This window comes from Branchiostoma belcheri, unplaced genomic scaffold, assembly GCF_001625305.1.
Source record: "Branchiostoma belcheri isolate BF01 breed outbred unplaced genomic scaffold, Haploidv18h27 scaffold38, whole genome shotgun sequence".
NCBI classification, from domain to species: domain Eukaryota; kingdom Metazoa; phylum Chordata; class Leptocardii; order Amphioxiformes; family Branchiostomatidae; genus Branchiostoma; species Branchiostoma belcheri.
In genome coordinates, this window is record NW_017803998.1 from 1,063,523 (window position 1) to 1,084,364 (window position 20,842).

General features: G+C 37.4%; 1 protein-coding gene across 6 annotated transcripts in view; it reads right to left on the bottom strand.

Annotated features, from left to right (window-relative positions):
• Window positions 1-294: 294 nt before the first annotated feature.
• The window catches only part of LOC109476516 (serine/threonine-protein kinase 33-like), a 39,335-nt gene continuing 18,787 nt past the window's right edge, over window positions 295-20,842 (bottom strand). For 2 of the 6 annotated variants that reach the window (XM_019777495.1, XM_019777492.1), the window contains exons 2-16: window positions 13,909-13,981; window positions 13,230-13,382; window positions 12,582-12,686; window positions 11,323-11,461; window positions 10,771-10,877; window positions 10,094-10,181; window positions 9,332-9,407; window positions 8,963-9,075; window positions 7,530-7,615; window positions 6,728-6,841; window positions 5,989-6,063; window positions 4,574-4,666; window positions 1,651-1,758; window positions 1,354-1,449; window positions 295-694 (exon numbers count right to left, since the gene is read on the bottom strand). In XM_019777495.1, coding sequence (XP_019633054.1) covers window positions 488-694; window positions 1,354-1,449; window positions 1,651-1,758; window positions 4,574-4,666; window positions 5,989-6,063; window positions 6,728-6,841; window positions 7,530-7,615; window positions 8,963-9,075; window positions 9,332-9,407; window positions 10,094-10,181; window positions 10,771-10,877; window positions 11,323-11,461; window positions 12,582-12,686; window positions 13,230-13,382; window positions 13,909-13,947 — 1,599 coding nt within the window. In that variant the 5' untranslated portion in view covers window positions 13,948-13,981 and the 3' untranslated portion in view covers window positions 295-487. Of the gene's footprint in view, window positions 695-1,353; window positions 1,450-1,650; window positions 1,759-4,573; window positions 4,667-5,988; window positions 6,064-6,727; window positions 6,842-7,529; window positions 7,616-8,962; window positions 9,076-9,331; window positions 9,408-10,093; window positions 10,182-10,770; window positions 10,878-11,322; window positions 11,462-12,581; window positions 12,687-13,229; window positions 13,383-13,908; window positions 13,982-19,237; window positions 19,327-20,842 lie in introns of those variants that run through there. The other 4 variants (XM_019777491.1, XM_019777493.1, XM_019777494.1 and 1 more) reach the window with 4 other exon arrangements.

Consider the following 20,842-nt stretch of genomic DNA (forward strand, 5'->3'; position numbering starts at 1 on the left):
GAAAACTGTTACACCATTTGATGTACCATATTGTATTCTTCCTTGAACATAGAGTTGTATGACAAATGTTAGAATCACACACAGTACAATTTGAAAACATGAAATTGTTTTAGAGAGGTAAAAAAAATCACAGGTGCAGCTGTGTAACACATATTCAATGGTCTCATGAATGTCTTTCTCACAAAGCCTTTTTTGCATTTATTTTTTTGAAAATTGTTATATTCTATTACACAGCCCACAACTCTTCACGACCATTTTAGTCTTCTAAGGAAAAATATCTTTCCCCCCAGAAAAATATCTTTCCCCCCAGAATTCACAAGAAGCTTTTTTTGCAACTCAAATAATAAAACTTCCAGTCTAATAAAAAAAAAACACACAACTTTGCAGCATCTTCAATTTCTTTTACAGAATAAAGCAAAGCTTTGCATGCATAAAATCTCCTATACATCTTACATATGGCCTTTAACCTTCGACCTTTCACCTTTTACTATGTACTTGGCTTTTTCTTTACTTTCCCATTGGTTGGTTTGCCCCCAGGTGAGGAGGATTTTGGCAACTGCCCAGGGGTGGAGGGCTTGTAGCTCTTGGCTGTTGTGTGGGGTGAGTTGAGAGGCGACGGCTTGGCTTGTCTGCTGATGGAGGTGCCTAGCGAAACGCTATTTCTCTTTTCCTTCATTGGTGACACTGGTGTTGACTGGAACACAAGATTAGAATAGAACATTAAAACACTTGCTTTCCTCAAGGGCTCTACGTCTCTGCCCCTTGTATTGTCAAAAGGGGTGTTAGCACTGGCCCACTATCAGCCAATCAGATACATTGTACTCCTCTGGTCCATGCCCACCTGTTGTTTCCAGCCAATCATATTGCCTCTGATGGTCATGAGACAATATCATTGGCTTGTAGATTACTTGGGAACAACAGCCTTCAACAGCTTGCAATCTTTCCTTTTGACGGTGTTAGCACTGGCCCACTGTCAGCCAATCAAATACTCCCATGGCACATGCCCACCTGTTGTTCCCAGCCAATCATATCGCCTCTTACGGTCAAAAGACAAAGTGATTGGCTGGTAAATTAACTGACGTTCAATAGCTAACAATCCTTCTTTCTGGGGTTGTTAGCACTGGCCAATGTCAGCCAATCAGATGGCTGGCCTCTCTCTTGCCCAGTCAATCAGGAGATGGCGTGATTGGCTGGTACCATAACTTAATTAGCAACTTCAGCTGGAAACAAACCACTGGAATATTACAAGATTTACATGTACATTACATATTGCTCCATTCAAGCCAGATTCCTGGTAGCATTAGATACAGAAAAACCTTAGCCCCTCCACCAAAGTGGGAAAACCAGTGTTACCCCCTCTGTGATCTGTACACTTCTCGGGTGTTTGTTCTTGCCCGTTTTACGTCGATGAGACTTGACAATTTCTGGAGAGTCCACTTTTGTTTTCATCTTGAGAGTAAAGTGGAGACAACAAACGAAGAATTTAATAAAATGTGGTCTTCTAAACAAATTCTATCAGATACCTATCATGTACAATATAATGTATTTTGGTGAAAACATATTAATAATATATACTACATGACATTGTATACGCAGCTTCAACTCTATCACCACCAATGTCTCAGACCTAAGCAAATGCTAAAGACTTACCGGTTTATGCGAGGAGAATTTGGGTGCAGCGCTGACTTTCCTGTTGGTAGGATTATGTTGTGACAGGTACGGCGCCGGCATGGAGGCTCTTCTACCTGCACCCGCGGCCTGGGGAGGGGGGCAGACAAGTTAGAAACACTCCAGAACTGGTTCATGTCTAACTATAATTGATTGTTTATCAAAACTATGAAATCGTTTTGGCACTGTTTGGCAGATTATGCACGATAAAGTTTGAAGGCATGGTCCGAGGTTCACGATTTTTTATATATATAGGGTGCGTGATTGTGTACATTGTAATCGTACATGTATAAGTTTTGATTAAGTACATTTGTGTACATGTATGCATTCTGAATTAGTGAATTGGTTGGTCAGTCTAAATTTCCCTTTGGTGTAATACACCAGCTTTTGTCAGCAGCGGCTGGTTATATCACACCGAAATATGACTTGTCTCAGATACAGTATCTGACTCTAATTGCTATAATTTGAACTAACTAACTATCATATTTTATGGCAACACATTTCATTACACATTTTCAAATATCAGTGAGAGAATTCAGGTTTCCAAGAAGTATTTGCCAATGGGTTTTCACGAAAAGTATTGGTCCCACATGCAATTCTTGCTGCTGGCCATTTCCTACATGAACAATGTATATCTGACCTTTTGACCTAGTGTCATTTTCCCAGTCAATCTTCCCCCCAAGTGTTATCAACCTACTCTCATACACTCTGATATGTCTGCTTTCTTCCTGCCTTAAAATAACTAATTTGGACAGCATTTCGGCAGAAGACAATAATTACATGTACATGACTGTAAATTGAAAGGCTACTTTGTTTTGAAGTGACTATTAATATTAGTCCGCTTAAACTTCAAACAAAATCAATGAAAATGCATCTAGCTCAGCCACCTCAGCAAAGTTCACACTGCAAAGAAAACGTTGTTAAAACAACAATCAAATAACAAAACGCTAGCAAACTCATGAAGACAAGCAAGCAAAATGTCAATGCAGCAGTGCCACACGGTGAGCTGTTAGTAAAGTGCAGGTTGTGAAATGCATGTTGATGAAATGATGGAATCATGCAGGATTTTGTGGGAAGACACTGTTCTTTGAGCAAAGTAGCATAACTGATGACCCCTTCACTATCTTAAAGTTCACAAACTTATCATGATGGTATCTTGTCATACTATATCTAGATGGCAATGTCTTACCTACATGTCTCTACTTTAAGTGACTGTTTGAAATAAATATAAAGGGACTGTTTTATCAAATTTGGGTAGACAGGTAAGTATGCTTTACAACATTATCTTAAGTTCCACCAAGCAACTTTTTTCTTCAAGTCATAAAGTGATAGATCATATACGCTTCTGAGAATCAAACTAGTAGAGTGGCGTAAAATTTTGTGTGTGTGTATTTCATTTATTGGAAAAATGTTATATCTATATGTACCAATGCTAAGTCAATGTGAATTACGGTGAACACACAATGTTTTTGATTGCTTATTGGCTTACTTCCTCTTGTCCACACAATTATGTGTGAAAACCCTTACTTCTACACCATCACACCACTCTCAAGTCCCACCCAGAACCATGTAGTACCAAATAAATAAACTACAGGTATAAAGATGTGTCATCCTTGAAGGAATTAACCGTTTTTTTTCTGTGCATTTTTGGTACCTTCTAATGACCAGTAGTATACTTGGGGCAAACTGGATGAAATGAATGAGGAGGTCACTCTGCAGAGGAATCTGCCATGCATTAATGTGGCCGTTAGGCTTTACCAATTTAATTTCTTGGTTCTCAAACATTCATCAAATAGGATGAACTGGAATATCAACATGGAAACAGAGGGGTACTTCTGTACTGCGAATTTATCAATATCGCGAACAAATAATTTGCCAACATTCTTTTCTCTGCACCTGCTGCCACTGCAAAAACATAGTTCCGTTAACATGTCCATTTTCCTCAGACCACGAAATTTTGCTACCACAAATATACTTCGTAAAATATGTTGTCAGATTCAAGTTTAGGGTTGGTGGCCTGGCCAGTCCGGACCAGTCAGGGGTGGAAAAGAACATTTTCTGTTTTGATTTTGTCAACTCTGGCTGAATTTTTACTAACGTTAAAATGTCCGAGAACCAAGGAAATGAATTGGGGTGAAGGTTAGAGTTTCACACATGTGAGAAGCCATGCAGTATGCAGTCTCAGCCTGGTGGGCTGACACTACTGTTGGGATGGGAAGCAATTCATGGTTATGTAGCACCACAACATGTTTCTCAGATCACTGGGGGAGGGGGGGGGGGATAATAATCTCTTTGGAAATAATTCACTGACTACAATGAGGAAAACATATTGGAAACTTTTGAAATATTTCTGTAGGCTATAATATCTGTACATGTATGCTGCTTTTTAGGAAACAAAAAGGTCAAACTTTTAACTCTTTGGGTGAAAGAAAAAAATACGAAAAATGTGTCAATCATAAACCATGGAAGAACTGTTATTTTTTTATCATTGCAATGCTGCCATCTGGATTGGGCATACATTGTATTTTCCTTCCAAATTCTGATCAATTTGGATATTTTACAATCATACTGATCAATATTGATTCAACTAAAGATGAAATACAGAGCAGTATGCAAGCTCATTCGAGTAAGATATCATATTAATTCTAGTAATAAAAAGCACTGAGCCTCAAAGGAATTTTTCACTTTGCAATAACAATTTGATTGAAAACTGATTGCTGTGGAGCACTCAGTATTACTGTACATTTAGTCACCTTCGCTGTGATTTTGTTTTTGTGGTGAAAAGCACAAAATTAAAACCACAGCAAAAATGTTAAAATCTTCACAGTATCTAAGAAAGCCGGCTTGATCTGAGAAACAGCGGTTAATGCCGTGTGCAGCCGGTATGGAATGACGTGATGCTAGCCTTTCGAATTCGATGCATCTCTGCTTCGTGCAGTTGTTCAGCAGTGTCTGCTGACGATCGGCGCTGCACATGCCCAGTGAGGGACGTCAAACTCTGCAAGGAACACGGCTGATTGACATACAACATTCACGACACAAGTGGCTTGGAATTCTTTTTTATGTTTACCGAAGGAAAACATATTGTTTTTACTCAGTTTCTTTCTCTTCAGTTCCAAACACTAACCTCTGACCTGGCCAATGACATGATTTGTTGACCTCTGTCACCATGGTGACTGGTGTTGGGTTACATAATGTTGCAATTTCATGGTCTGCTCTACTCCTGTCACCATGTACTCGTAGTACATGTATGTGAATGTGTTTGAGTAAGAATTAACAGAGCAGACCATGTCCGAAGGTAAACATTACTTCTCTAGTTTTTTACTAGATGTCACCAGGTAACATGACCTCAAGGTCATTTTAAGGTTACACGAATAGGACAAAAGCATCTCTTCTTCCCATGTCAGATACAACATGTACATTATGATTGAGACAAGCTCGGATCACTGACTAACTATTACCACTAAGAGAATTCATAAGCAGTCGTTATAAAGGCTGCTTGGGACCATCCTAATTATAGTATATACTATCAGAAATAATAATAATAATAAGATACAGAAAATCTTAGCTGTACAGCTATACAACCAAGATTTTCCAATTGCTTCTGTTAGCAAAAAATGTGTTCTTTTTTCTTCTTTACATTTGTATATCTTAATCATATTTCTGACATAGGGAAAAGAAATGCTATAATTTCAGTCCTATTCAATGTAACCTTGAAATAACGTTTGGGTGGCATTTTTTCTTTGCAACACTACACATTAACTCTACAATACAGTACATCAAATATTTTTGAATTTGAATTATATTCAACATGAATTTTACAAAATTTCAAGCCACTTGTCATTACAGGACACTACATGTAGTAGCATGACAAAAGCAAAGAACCCATCACCACATGATGCCACCACAGGCAAAGCTAGGAGCATAAAGCACTACACAAGATACATGTCAACATATCTAACCCTGTCACACTCAATCAGTTTCTTTTCAAAGGTCAAAAACTCAAATGATATTCTAATTTTTGTCACCACTTCTAATCCACTATGAATCTGAATGATAAATTCAAAACCTTATTTTCCTTCCATATTTGTGTACAACCTGAATGTACACTAACATTAATTTAATGATGTTCAAAATCTCTTAAATGTACAACCTTTAACATGGATTTGACCTTTAACTCTACTCAACCTTTCGTCTTTTTACCCTTACTCTTATGTTTTAATCACCTTCACTTAATTACCCTTGATCTCTAGTCCCTCACCTATGAACCCTGACCTTTCCTGACCATTGACCTTTACCCTTCTGACCCTTGACCCTCACCTTTGACTTTTCCTTGTCCTCTGGTCCCTGGTTCTCGTCCTCTTCCAGACCGTTCTCCTGGAGGTCTTCTTCAGTCTGGGGACAAAACAATTTACAGTAAGTCATCAAACACTATATTTATGTACTCCAACTATCATGGCACATCTTTCCAGAGACCATGGATTGACTGTAATGGTCTGCATGCCTTTTTCCTGAGGAGTAGCAAGCCATCATCATCATCATCATTGCTGCTTCACGATCATCATCATCATCATCATCATCATAATCACCATCATCGCTGCTTCCCAAATTTGGGCCACAACTGCTTTCCATTTTTTTCTGTTCAGCTCTTACCTTCTCCCTCCCTCTTAATAAGTGTAACCCATCTCTAGATATCTTCTAGGTCTCTCGCTAGTCTCTGTCCGTTAATCGTAGCCGATCAATGATACTTTATTGATAGGTTGTTGTCTGTAAGTTATTTGTGCAGTGCAAATTTTAGGTCACTTATATCCTAGTACTACATAGCATGTTATTTGATATTCTGTTAATAATAAGTTATCTTCAGTAAAAAAGTCTGTGGCCATGCTGTGACACTAAAAGTGACCATAAGGTCTATGGTTGCAGCCACTCCAGACCCTTACAATATTAATCCTGCCCCAACAATTGTGAGATCTTCCCAATTCTGACCCTGGCTGCCACGAGTGAGTGGTCAGCCCATCCAATGCAAAAACAACGATAGGAAACGTATACGTAGACATACCTGATTGTTGTTGTCCTCACCCTCCTCTGAAAACTCCTCATCTCTCAACTCCTTCCCCCACTGTTTCATCAGTTCTAACACGTTTGTAGGCTGGGTGGAGTTCCCATCAAGCCCCTGGGCACAAAACATCAACTGTCAGTGGTTCAAACAGTAACAAGGACGTAGGATAAAGGGATTTTCTGTTACACAACCAGAACTTCTCCCAACTTGTTTACATTTTGGTGTCTATCAGAAACCCTTCTCAGAGCTTCTGACTGGAGTTCTGCTTCTCGCCGCTATATGTAGCATTCAATGCAGAAGCAGAACTCCAGTCAGAAGGTTTCTGATAGACACCAAAACGTATGAACAAGGTGTGAGAAGTTCTGGTTGTAAAAGTGTACAAGAAAATCCCTATTATATACATGTATGTTCTACCAATCCAATGAAACTACTCATGTACAAACATGTAACAAGGACCTTAAGTTTGTAAAATTAGTATCAACTTTTCTTGTTGCTAGTAACCAAGGTTGGCTGAAGTTTAAAAGCAGCCTGACCAGATTTAGGCCAGTCACCGTCACCTACCTTTTCATACAAATCAAATCAAAGTTAAATTTGAGTCAAATTTGACTGCCAACCACACCCCGACTACCAACCAACTCTCGTCCACACCCAAATGTTTGAAACATTTTGAAACAATTTCGGCTGGTGCAGCCGAACACCAACCAACCTTGCTCCCCACCTACTCCTAACCATGGTTGTAGGGAGTTTGGCAGTGTTCAGGAGGCTATATTCAGTCATGTGACAGGGGCTTAAAACAACTTACGGTAACCCATGGATGGTCCAGGATCTGACTAGCCGTTAGTCTGTGAGCAGGGTCCACACGCAACATACTGCTCAGGATGCTCTTAGCTGGAGAAAAGCAGACAGAAATCATCAATAATTATTGTTTATCAAATCCAAAATGCATCGTTCACATTACAGTCTTGTTGGAGTATGCTGACCAAGGGGCATCAAATAAATTTGCATCCTTTTGTGGTTACATGCCTATGTTCTAACATTCCTACGTCCTTATTCCTAACTCTAGGTGTCAGAACAAAATGGTGTCAAAACATGTTTTCCGACACCATTTTGTTATCCGATTTTTATTGTGAGTGACAGTGGCATATTCCAATGAATTATTGTTCATTAAAGTCTAGGACTTAGACAAACATCATACACTCCCTTTTTATAACTACTAGTCGTCCTTGCTTCTAATTGCAACATGCAAGTTCATGCACAATTTATATTATGCCTCATGCATTTTTGCTCGTGCATGAAAGACTGCTAGAATGTCACAGTACCTTACAGGACACAAGTCTGGAGAAACAGGGATAGAGGGAGGAGAGGTGCAAGGAGTCTTAGACCAGATCTAGAGATTAAAGAAGGGTTCCAACACTTGATCTTCAGATCCATACAGTCAGGAATTTCAAAGGAAAAGACAGCAGCCTATTATAATTATGGAATTATAAAAGGTTCAATCATTTGTATATGATACAGTAACTGTGTATTGTATTGTATTTTATGTCCTACCTAGGCCGCGATTACGTTCGATACGGGTGTTCCGGCCCGTGTGATAACTAGCGGTATGGCCCGGGGGTTCTTAACGCGTACGGCCCGGGCCTTCCAAATGTTCCATTGAACAATTCGAACGCGTTTCGCCCAAACCGCTTGCACCGCTTTCGAAAATTCGAACACAAAATTCTGACGTTGGAATTGATGTTGTTGCATTTTTTGGCTTTAGGGACACCAAATTTTCGCTCATTTCGCATTGAAAGGCGTGTTTTCTTGGGTGGGTATGACATAAATAAAATACAACACGGTGTATTCCGCATCGCCCTCGGTCCCGGCCCCTTCCGCGAGTCTGATCGCCCTCGGCGGCCGATACCTCGGGTGATACGGAAAACCCCGTGTTGTATTCTATATGTATCATACAGTCAAACCAGTAGGTAGTGACCACCTTTGCATATAAGGACCACCTCGCAACTGATGTACATTTTGTACAGTCAAGTCTAGTGACATCCTCTGCATATGGGTTACCTGGCTTTCATGGCTACTTTTATATAGTGTAGTGGCTTTTCATTTAACGTGTCATATACCAAATTACTTTTTCTATTGAATTGTCAACTTCATTTCAATTATCTGAGCTAACTTTGTGACAAACAAAGTAAAGTAAAAGACCATGTTCAAAGTCCATATTTGAGAAAAAAAATAACTTACCATCTTCAGAAATATCTTCCCAGACAGGTTCAGAGAAGTCCAACTCTCCTTTCTTTATTAAGTCGTAGAGTTTCTCCTCTTCTTTCGCGAAGAATGGTGGATGGCCAGCCAACCTGCAGCGATAGTCATGTTATGCAGATTGACCGGAAGGTCAAGTTGGAAGTCTAATTGTGAGTCCACCCCACAAAGTTACTGGTATCACAACAAGTGATCTGCAAGGTTCCTGCCTGGCCTATTTTATAATGTCAAACCATCTTTGGTTGTGGCAATGAATTCACAAAAACTCCACTTCCAGTACTGTGTTTTAAATGTCTGATTTCTTGTTGTTTTTTTCTAAAAAAATATTTATTAGTGCCAAAGGCTACTTACAGCATGTACATGATGACTCCTATGCTCCACACGTCACACTGTTGACTGTAATCGTGATTATTCAACACCTCTGGAGCTGGAGGGACGAACATGCAAAAAATAACGACAGTTAGTAGACATTTTATGTAATTTTTATACACTGTCAGTTTGCAATTTATACTCAGTCTGATTTTAATCGTGATTATTCAACACCTCTGGAGCTGGAGGGACAAACATGCCAAAAATAACGACAGTTAGTACAAGTAATATGCAGTTTGGAATATTTATTTCAAGGCCTTGGTGCTGTCAGATTTGTTTCTTTCTTTCTTTTAAGATCTTTGTGGTAGCTAACATCATTGACAAAAAGGTACATTTAACCCTCGTCTCCTCAATGTCTTACCTGTAACCAAATTAAAACACAATTGGCACATGTGGCCAAGTGACTACTTCAGTGTGCTGAAGTGTAAGATATTTACTAAAATAAATTGTGCATTCATACATCTAAGAGGTAACATTTCAGATATTCTGGTGTTCAAGATATTCTTGAGAGGGCCTTTAACATTTTTTTTTTAAAGAGGACAACCTTAGGGCATCTATGGCAGAATTATGAGAGCTGAGCTTGAATTGTACAACGAAAAAAAAAAGGACTCTCTGCAACTTTCCCACCAGGTTTGTTTACATCCATTCTGGTCTGTTGCTATTTCTGGTTTCTGTTTCTTAAAATAGTTTCTATAATTTGTTATGTAGCTATGCTGTGATTGAAAGAACAGTATAAAGACTTACCCATATAGATGGGAGTACCGCAGACATCCTGCATCATGGAATCACTACCCGATCTCCCCTTAACTATAGACAACCCAAAGTCCGAGATCTAGAAGAGAAATACACAAAGAACGTAATTTAGTACCTGTCAGATACTACAGTAAGTAATGTAAAAAATACAAGTTGGAAATTAACCACTGTTAATAAACCATTCAACCATGCATGAATGATTGTCATTAGCTATTTTTGGATTGTGAGTAAATGTAGGTAATTTTCATATTAATCTTGAAATGTTTGCAGTCAATGTGGTCTTATTTTCTTGGTAATATCTTATTCTAATGTATTAACGATAGTAACATGATTGTGCAGCTGTAGAATTGAAGGCATTCAATGTAATTTGAGGGTCCTGCCCTTAAATAGCTAAAACCAGCCTAGGACAAGTACAAATCAATCAACTCACTGTTCTGCGTCAGCAAAATCGCATTTTAAAATTTTCCATTTCAAAGATATCAGCATGCTGCAAAAGGATAGGTTTGATTCGAAATAAAACATTATAAGAATGACCAGACAATTGACTTTCAAGATCCAGTTTTGCCAGCCTGAAAAAAAAGACTGCATTGAATGCCTTTGAAAAAATGTAAAACATTCTACAGCAAAATTAAGACACTGTGAAAATAAGTGATTTTACGGTATCGCACCTTGACATTGAGGAGGTCTTGCTCCGCCCTTTCTTCACTTTCCTCCTTACTGGATTCATCTGGTCTAACTAGAATGTTCTCTAACTTCAAATCACGATGGACGGTATCTGTAGGGACAAACATTCTTCATAAACAAACAAACAAAGGCTACTATTGTCGACTTAAATTCTATTCAATAGAATAGCAATGCAATTCTAAGAATGAACAGAATTTAAGTGTGTACAATTTTTGCATGAAAATGAGGAGAAAATTGTTCTTATTACAAAAAACAAAACTATGTATCAATTAATATTTTTATTTATCTTTGAGACAATGGCTTATCATATCAATGAACATTACAATGCAAGTTTTCATCAAATTTTGCTGTCCTTCATCCAATCATCCATCTACTGGTTCATTTATTCATTCAGTTATCAAATCAATCAATCAATCAATCATAATATTATGATTGATGGATTTGGTATCATAATCTTAATATAATTCATTCATTCATGTACTTATTCAATGATACGATTTCTGCTAGAGCAAAGAAAATTTTTTAAAAGAACTGACCGTTTTTGTGGAGATAAGCTATTGCACTGGCCAGGTTCTTGATAATGTGTTTTGTCTCCTCTTCAGAGAAGGACCCCTTCTTGTCAAAGTAATCCTTCAGTTCCCCCGACTCACACAGCTCCAGAACTAGGTACATTTTCTGGGGAAACAAAAATAATACACTATATAAGTTAAACGTTAAAGGTTTATTAACAGTTTCTGTGTAGAAAAATACGGAGGACAGCCCTATGTTTTGTAGAAAAATATGGAGGACAGCCCTATGTTTTGATCTACATATTATTTCCTCCAAAAAAAATGCACTTTTTAAAGATTTCAAATTGCAAGCTGGCGCTCTAAATAGTTGCCAAAGTCCAGGTTTCTAACATAAAAATACGAACTACATGTAATGCAGATTACACATTCAGTGAACCTTTATTTGGAGAGAAATGCTTTGCCTACAAAAAGGAGTATGATCACTTCAAATTCCTGGAGTGTCAAAGAAGGCTCCTAGTACATTGCAGGGGGTTTCCCCCCTTTCCAAGCATTCTGCCAAATATTTGTACTTTATGTGTCTTTTTGCATTCCTATACATGTATGTTAGGCTGGGCTAATTGTGATCAGTTTGTTAAAATGCAAATTATTCCTATTTTCCACTACGATAACTACAACTGTTACAAACATGCTACTAATGCTTATAACCTTTTTCCAGCTAAGTAACAATACTAATTCAAAAGCAATATTTGAGTGTGTTTAACCAACAATACGGTTCAGCCAGTAAACAGATGTTCCCCAAACTTTCCCACACTTTTTTGTTTGGTGTTTGGTTAAGCTACCATGGAATCCCGATGTGTGACCAGGAAACAAGGTTCTTACACAAACTCAGTCAGCAGAAAAATCGTGACTTAGTTTACATTTTTAGAGAAGCACTTTAGAATCCTGTTTACTTTGCATAACTTAGCACCAAGACAAAGTACAAGATTTTACATTTAGACTTAAAGAAAAAGTTTAGAATTCTTTCTTTACATAACTTGGCATCAAGACTAGAGTACAGGCAAAATTACAGGTGGTGGAAGGCTTAATAATAATTATATATTTTTTATATATAATTCTCTGAACACCGGCCGACCATACTTGGTTGAAGTTTGGCAGCAGTCTGACCTGATTTAGGCCACGCCTACTTTTCTGGATCGAATAGAATATGAGTTAAATTTGAGTCAAATTTTGCTGCCAAAAATAATGTGTGACAGGGGGTTTAGAGAAGAAGACATAATGTGTCTTACCCTGGGTGTCTCAAAGACCTCCTCCAGGTGGATGAGATTCGGGTGGTTCACCTTTTTCAAGATGGCCACCTCTCTCTCCAGGAGCTTCACTGCAGAGCTACCCGCCTGGAGAAAAAAGAAGAAGACGTCAAGTTTAACCCTTAGAATTAACTTGATAACCAGTACAAATATGATGCCGAATGGCTGCCTTATCTTAACATACTGAAGGTTAAAAATGAACAATACATGTACAACCATTTTGACATCCAATTTGACCGTCATGTCAGTCTACGGTTACACCATTTCACCCCTCACTTCTGGTTACTCTACCATACTCAAGTAACTTCAAAATTTCGACCTTAACATGAACATCAAAAATGAACAATACAAACAACTTTCATCTTAAGGTCATGGTGATAAATTGTCGAAATTATTTTTAGATAGCCTTTTCTGGGACCTTTGACCTAATTTCCTGTCAATGTACTCCACATTTATGTTACACCGTATGTGGAAATAACAGCTACAGAAACACAAGCAATATACAAACTCCCCCAAAACAAAACCTAGGTACATTTAGGATGTCATAACAAGTCCTAAGACTAATTTGGACAAAAAATGTACTTTGTATTCAATGATTTTACATTGTTGAGTATAATTTTCTGCACAAACCTTTTCCTTGTTGACCTTCTTGATGGCCCATCTGACGCCTGTTTCCTTGTGAACTGCCTCAAACACGATGCCGAAGCTGCCCTGTCCCAGCTTGGGGCCGAAGTCATAGTGCTCCTGTATGGAACTCTCATCTTCCACCCGCGTGTGGTTCACCTGGAAGACAAGGTGGTCTTGTGGTTAGAATTGCTTAGACTTAGAATCTAAGAGTTCTGGGTTCAAATCCCAAGCAGGCCCAATTGCAATGTTGTACCCTTGTTCCAAAAGGTGCTTTAATTATTTACATTTGCTTTAAAACTGCTGACACTTCCTCCAAGCCTGCGGGGAAACCATTTTGACATCCAGTCTGACCTTCCTGTCAGTCTGCGGTTACACCTTTCCCCCCCCCCCTCACGTTTTGTCACTCTACCATATTCAAATAACTAAAGAAACCATTTTGGCCTCCACATTGACCTTCACACCAGTCTGTGGTCACAACATTCCCCCCTCACTTCTTGTCACTCTACCATGTTCAAATAACTACTGTAACAGAAACCAGCCCAATTTGATCTTCAATTTGCAGTTATACAATTTCCCCCTCACTTCTTGTCATATTCAAATAACTACAGCCACAGAAGCAAACCGAAATTAAAATCTTCATTTACAGAGAGGTGATAAATGAAAATTAAAAAATCTGGTTTACCTGGCGGTCGGCACTGCTCACCCGCGCTTTCTGGCTCATCGGGGCGGAGAAGCTAGGTTCCTCGATAATGGATCTGTAAACAAAAAAACAATAACAAATCAAGATACAATTCAAGCACACATCAATAACAATAACTGAACTGTCATGAAAGTTCATCTGTGTTGGTAGTTACATGTTTAAAGTTAAAACTTTGTGTTGAATCCAAAGTTTTAACTTTAAACAAATAACTGAACTGAACACCCCTGCACCTGATCGCACTATTAAAGTCTCTTTAAACTGAGGGTTTTGTGAACAAGATTTGAAAAAAAGGCTAAGATTAACAAAGGTTCCACAATCTCTTACCATACATATAATGTAAATCAATTAGCATGTTGGGAGAATGTACTGCGCCTGTGCAAAGCCCATGCATATTAACATTTCGCCAGAATGTCTCGTTTAAGGTGGTATTAGCGTATTTAAGGATGACATCCTGTCTATAGTTTCCAAATGTTATGTCGCAAAAGATATCGTCTGCAACAGGTAAATTTCTGCTGCAACATTGATCAAATATCAAATGAAAACCGTGAAGAATCCAGGTGTAAGTGTACTAACAACACTCAGTCTAGTCTTCTCAGAATCGCCAGTCTTATAAGCATTTACATCGCCTTTCCCTCAGGACATTTAGACCCTTTTGTCTACTATACTGCAATTAGCAGTGTGATTACAGAACAGCCATAAATCACTCATCATCACAGAGTGGACAGAACAAATACATCAAACACTGGAGTCTTCATTCATCACCGTCCACCACTCAGTGGCCTGGGGATGTCCAAACAACTGGACAACTGACCAGGTGTGCTACTGTTTAAAGTCTGTTTTCTCGTTTCCCAGCGCAAATTCTTTTCAAAACGTCGCAGGTGTTTTACTTTTAGTCTGTTTTTCCCAGCGCAAATTCTTCTCGAAACAAAACACGTTTGTATGTATGTCTCCTAGGTATGTTGTCGTTTGTTCTAATCTTCAACTGACACTAAGTGCAGTATAATGTTACTGCTTTCGAGATAACATTTTTATAAGGCTTAGCTCTTGTAAAGGGTGCATGGTTAGATATAAGTAGAACATAAGCCTTATAAGTACTCTTGCAAAGTAAACTTCTCAATTAAAGCACATTAAAACTGCATACACTGGTAGTTGCTATAACAAACCTCAAGTTGAAGTGGATTTATTATCTTATACTGGACGTCATTTGAGACTAACTTAAAAATGATAATCAAACAAATCTCAAATAATGCAACCTACAGATAAATTGGAAGAAGCAACCGTTTTTTTTATTCTGACAGTCAACTTGAGCAAAGAAAGAATTAGTTTTATAAATGCATGTGGCAAAAATTGTTATTTCAACTTATGGCAAACACTATATAATTGCAGCTTCAAAACTTACCAAAATTTAGTTTACATTTAGAATTAGAAAACACAAGACTGACAAGATTATTTCTAGTATGTTGTTGTTAAATATGACATTTCATAACTAATGTACATTACTGAATAAACAGAACAACAAATTTTCATATCCTGTAGTGTAATATTACATATTTTCAGATCACGAGTTTAATTTGAGATACAAGTCCTCTCAACCCCTTTGTCTGTAGTTTCCCATTTAAAAGGCGAGTGGTAACAAGTAAGACTTCAGATCCACTTGTGTTTGAACCTCTGTGTGTTGTTACCATTTGACTGTGAGCTTAGATTCCTAAAATTTGTAAAAGCAGTTTACTTTTTGACCTCTGCCACCCTTCAGTATGGTCATAAACGTTTTTGACTTAATCTTCTAAAATTGAGTATTTTTTTCCCCTTTAATTTGACCTTTGCCATCCTTTAATGACCTAAATAAACAGTAGATCGTAAAGTTTTTTTTACTTAATTTTCCAAAATGTGGTTGAGTATTTTTTTTCCTTTTGGCCTTTGCCATCCTTTAATAACCTAAAGAAACAGTAGATCGTAATGTTTTTTTTACTTAATTTTCTAAAATGTGGTTGAGTATTTTTTTTGCCTTTCGACCTTTGCCATCTTTCAATTACCTAAAAAAACAGTTGGGTGGTTAACTTTTTTTTGAAACAGACAAAAATCCATGCATACATGGATGTCATCCATATAATCAAGACAGCGTGGCCTTACTTAGCTTGAAAACTGACCACAAATAAATGAGTGGACACACCACCACGCTGTGTAAACCTACTGACCAGTCATCCTTAAGAACAACAGATTAAGGGCCTAAGAAAGTTTACACACTGATTTCCTTCTTTTAAAACTGACACAGTACTTGTCTTTACCACTCATCAGCTTTTCTTTCTCACGCAGATGAAAACCACAGTGTAGCAAAGCAAGTACAATGTACTCTGTTAAAAATGTTCAGTGGTTAATTTTGTTTTCTGAGTTTGTGCAGTGACCACAAAGTCATGCATTTCCAAACTCATATAGTACAGAATTGCACTATGAGTATTTCGAGGTCCAAATTCATTTTGTATATATTATAATATATAAATTTAAATACTAATTACCTGTAGTTATTAGAGAATAACTAGATTTTAATTAGGCAATTAGTTTTTTCTCTAATAACTACGGATAATTAGTAGATATCAATTTGTGCAAACGTACGTTTGTAGCTTTGACCATTATGCACATGAAAATCATACTTTTATTTCAGTTACTTGTACCAAAGTGCTATATTATAACTTTAAAGATAATTACATTTGGGGCAATAAAATATGATCACGTCATCCATATGGTCCATAAAATCATATTCATAACCCTTTTGTACCCAGGTATCAATATTCAGTACAACTACAATCCTTCTAAATTTCTTTGTGAGAAAACGATGAAAACTTAATATGCCAAATTAGCCAGGGAGGACACCTTAAAAGCCATTTTTATATCATGTGAATATATAATAATGCTGAATATTGTTAAATTTTCTTTAACATTCCTGTTGATGTGTATCACACTGGTAATATTTTCTTCACTAAAGAGAAAAGAAAGTCAGAATAAAACTATAAAATTTCAAATTTGTGTAAGAAATGACACACAATATTTTCTGAAAGCTTGTTGATTTTTTGAAATTAATTTTCTTCACATAGGAAAATCTTTCCATTAGCAAACAAGAAAAATAAGACAAATCATTTTTGATTGTGTACGGAATTTTAAGGGAATTGTTCCAGAAATTTCTGGGCCTTAAAAACTCACAGAACATTATACATTCCCTGTAAAGTTCGACATTACAGTATGCTAATTGTCATGATAAACAGTTTAAACAACATTTTATCACCAAGCAGTGCAGTCTAGATAGAGTTGCCATGGTTCTATAAAATCTATCTTCTTTCACTACTTTGTTATCAATTCTACCAGAACGGATTAGTAAATAGATTACGATTAATCACTGATATCAACACAATCCTGGCCTTCAGAACGACTTTATAACGAGTCTGTTAATCCTACGGACAACATCATCAACTTTTGATTGGAGGAAGTCGACGCCCAGCCTAGCAACGTTGTACCACAACGGTAGCCAATCAACCGACAGTACGCACTTTGCGAAACATTTACGGAATTTACGATGCAGTCTTAAAATATATATTGCCTTATTTAACCTTTAGCCCACTGAAGTAGACGTTTGGTTAACAATTCTCCATTGGTTATGGGTCAGGGAGAAGGCTTAAAGGGATCCAATGCAGTTGCAAAAAAACAAAATATTTTCTAGATGAGAAATGGAGGAAATCTGTCTGATATTGACATTTACTGCCATTTCCTAGCACATTTCCTTCATCGTTTCAGAAACAAGTTAGGAATCCCTTTAATTTTTGCTACCACCAATAAATATCAAGAACCCAGTGCCTACGATAAGAAACAGAACATATAAATGATATACATTGTATGAAACAACTTGGTGTGTTACACCGAAGGGCGGTTATACCGGCTATACAGGTACAGAACATATCATTTTGTTATGAATTTAAAAATCGATTTAACTCATGTACATGTAAAATACTTTTACATTACTACTACTATAATTACTACTACTGTAACACTACTAACAGCACTACCCTTAGACTTGGAATGCAACAGATTAAAATGTGGGCCTGCAAGGGGGGTCCCGACAACGCTCTACGCTGAATTCGGAAACCTCTCGATTACGCTTTACGATAAATTTCAAGTGGCTACAACGCGTTACGTAGAATTAAAACGCCGAATACGCTCTACGCAAAAATATTAGAGCGGTCCGTCTACGCTCCACGTAGAATTAAAACGGCCGATTACGCTCTACGGAAAAGGGCTTGTGGGCCCCCTAAAATGCCCTGGGGGGTTAAATATCCTAAGTATACATCGTGTCACAGAAAAGCCAGTATCACCTACTATTTATCACTACAGTGAGCAGAAAGAAAGCCTGACAATTTTACAGATACCATAATTAGTATGTAGAAAGCCTGATATACCAGTTGGCACAAAGAAATGTACTTGTACAAGACTAGTACCAAATCCTAGCCAGATACTGAGATTATTATAGTACATGTACATTGTACAGTCAAAACTGACCGAAAAGACCATTTAGGGGACTGATAAAATATGGTCTATGTGGACAGGTGGTCACTTAGACAGGATTCTTAATAATGTTTGTGTCAATGGGAAAAATTACTGAAGGGGCCAGCAAAAAGTGGCTGGAATGACCAGATGGTCTTTAGCAGAGCTGGTCAGCTGTACAGGTTTGACTGTATGTGTACAATGTACTGGGAGCTTTTTGAACATCAGAGATTATGAATTATAGAATATATATATCTCTTGTAGTCAAGAGTTTTATGCCTGCCTGCCTGCAACTTATTTATGACATTTTCACCATTTAAAAGGTTGACATGTCAACACACATGTGTACACTGGGTACAAATTAGGTCTTCCAAGAAGTTGTTCAAAAGATGAACATTTTTCTAGATATGAACATGCACATGTAACATCTTTTAGGGAAAATTGTATGATTGTATGACCCAATTGCACGATGTTATTAAGTTTGATCAGTAACTTTTTTTCATTCACTTTCAGGATATTTTTGTTTATCATCTTTTTGTGTTAAAATTGTACAAAACAAAATTTAATTTACTTCACAATAGATCAAGGATGCTTCAAAAGTGCTTCACCAGAAATTCTAGATTCGGCCTTGAAAAAATATCCTGGGTGCATATTATTGGTGACCCAAATACTTTTCCACTCAACATGCTACAACGTGGCAACAGTACAAACTAGCTATACGGTGCCAAATTGTGGTGCAAAATTGTTCTAAATCACTTCGCTAAACAGATGTCATTGTTCTTACCCGTTAAACCAGCTGTCGTTGTCTCCCATGGTTCCTTTTGCGGCGAGAAACGAGAGCGAGAAAATGGCGAGCATTTAGCGATCGCTCCGTCAACTTGAGCAGAAAACCACTTGTGTGCGAACATTATAATAATTCTATCTAGAGAGGTCCAGCTGGCCGACCATACCAATCCCTGCTCAGGGGGAAAACTTTCATAACCGAATTTCAGAAAAATATAGTCATAACCTACAGAACTATCACAGACAAGTTATGTATCATCTAAATTCAAATGTGAAAAAATGTGCAAAAATCTTAGCAACCAATATTCCATAAATCTACCAGATATTTCTTCCCAGACAAACCTAATAGGAATACTACCTACCCACCCCTTTGAAAAAGTGTAACCTTCCAATCCGATTTTAAGTGGTAGCGTGGATTTGCGTGAAGGGTCCTCTAAACAAACGCCTATCCTGACCAAACACTTCAACCCTCTCATCCGCTCTGTTGACGATAATGTCCCAATGTAGGTATAGAAACAATTCAACATGGTTACATCAAGCATATCATAACATAATTACTGCTGAGGCTGTACCAATTTGATTTGTTGGTTCTTTGCTTTTAAAGGATTATAATGTTAAATTGAAATTATATGATTATGAAAACAGAGTTTGAGGGGAAGTCGACGCAAAGTTTTAGGCATGAAAATTAGTTGGATTCAATTTTTCCCTCCAGCTCCGTTTTTCAGGATGTCTTCTTGCTATTTAATTTATTTTGAGAATGTCTGACCAAACAAATATATCAATGTGACCTAAGGCCACACCAATTTAATTTGTTGGTTCTCGGATTCGCCTCTTCATTTTTTTCTGATTTGCAAAAAAAAAAAAAAGATTCTGGTTCTGAATCAACTCAAAAATGCTCATATTTTGCCCCCAACAGTTGAGGAAATTCCTTTTCTTCCTAGTTGTTACAGTTTTTTTCCATCTATCAATGCAGTGGTTTGATTAAAAGTTCAAAATTTATACTTTAAATTTTTAACCCAGCCTTTTTTTGTTGACTTCATGGTTCATATTGTAGCATTTGGGGCTATAATAGGATGCCTAGACCAGTTTTTTTTTTTTTTTCGCCCTGTCGCTTCATATTTTTTCTGAAAAAATCCGAGAACCAACAAATTAAATTGGTGTGGCCTAAAGCAAGTTTTCAATTCAAGAAATGAGTAAATTTCAGAAACGGCTTGCAAAAAAATTTAAGCAATTATACATATTCCGTCTAGTTTGAGTATTCAAATTATTGTCCCTTAAGGCCACACCAATTTAATTTGTTGGTTCTCGGTATTTTTTCAAGAAAAATATGAAGCGACAGGGACGAAAAAAATAAAAATAAAAACCGGCCTAGGCATCCTATTATAGCCCCAAATGCTTCGATTGGAGCCATGAAGTCAACACAAAAAGCTGGCCAGGATAACATTTAAACAAAGAATTTTGAACTTTTAACCAAACCACTGCATTCAAAGATTGAAAAACTGTAACAACTAGGAAGAAAAGGACTTTCCTCAATTGTTGGGAGCAAAATATGAGCATTTTTTAGATGATTCAGAACCAGTAATTTTTTTTTTTTTGTTCAATAACT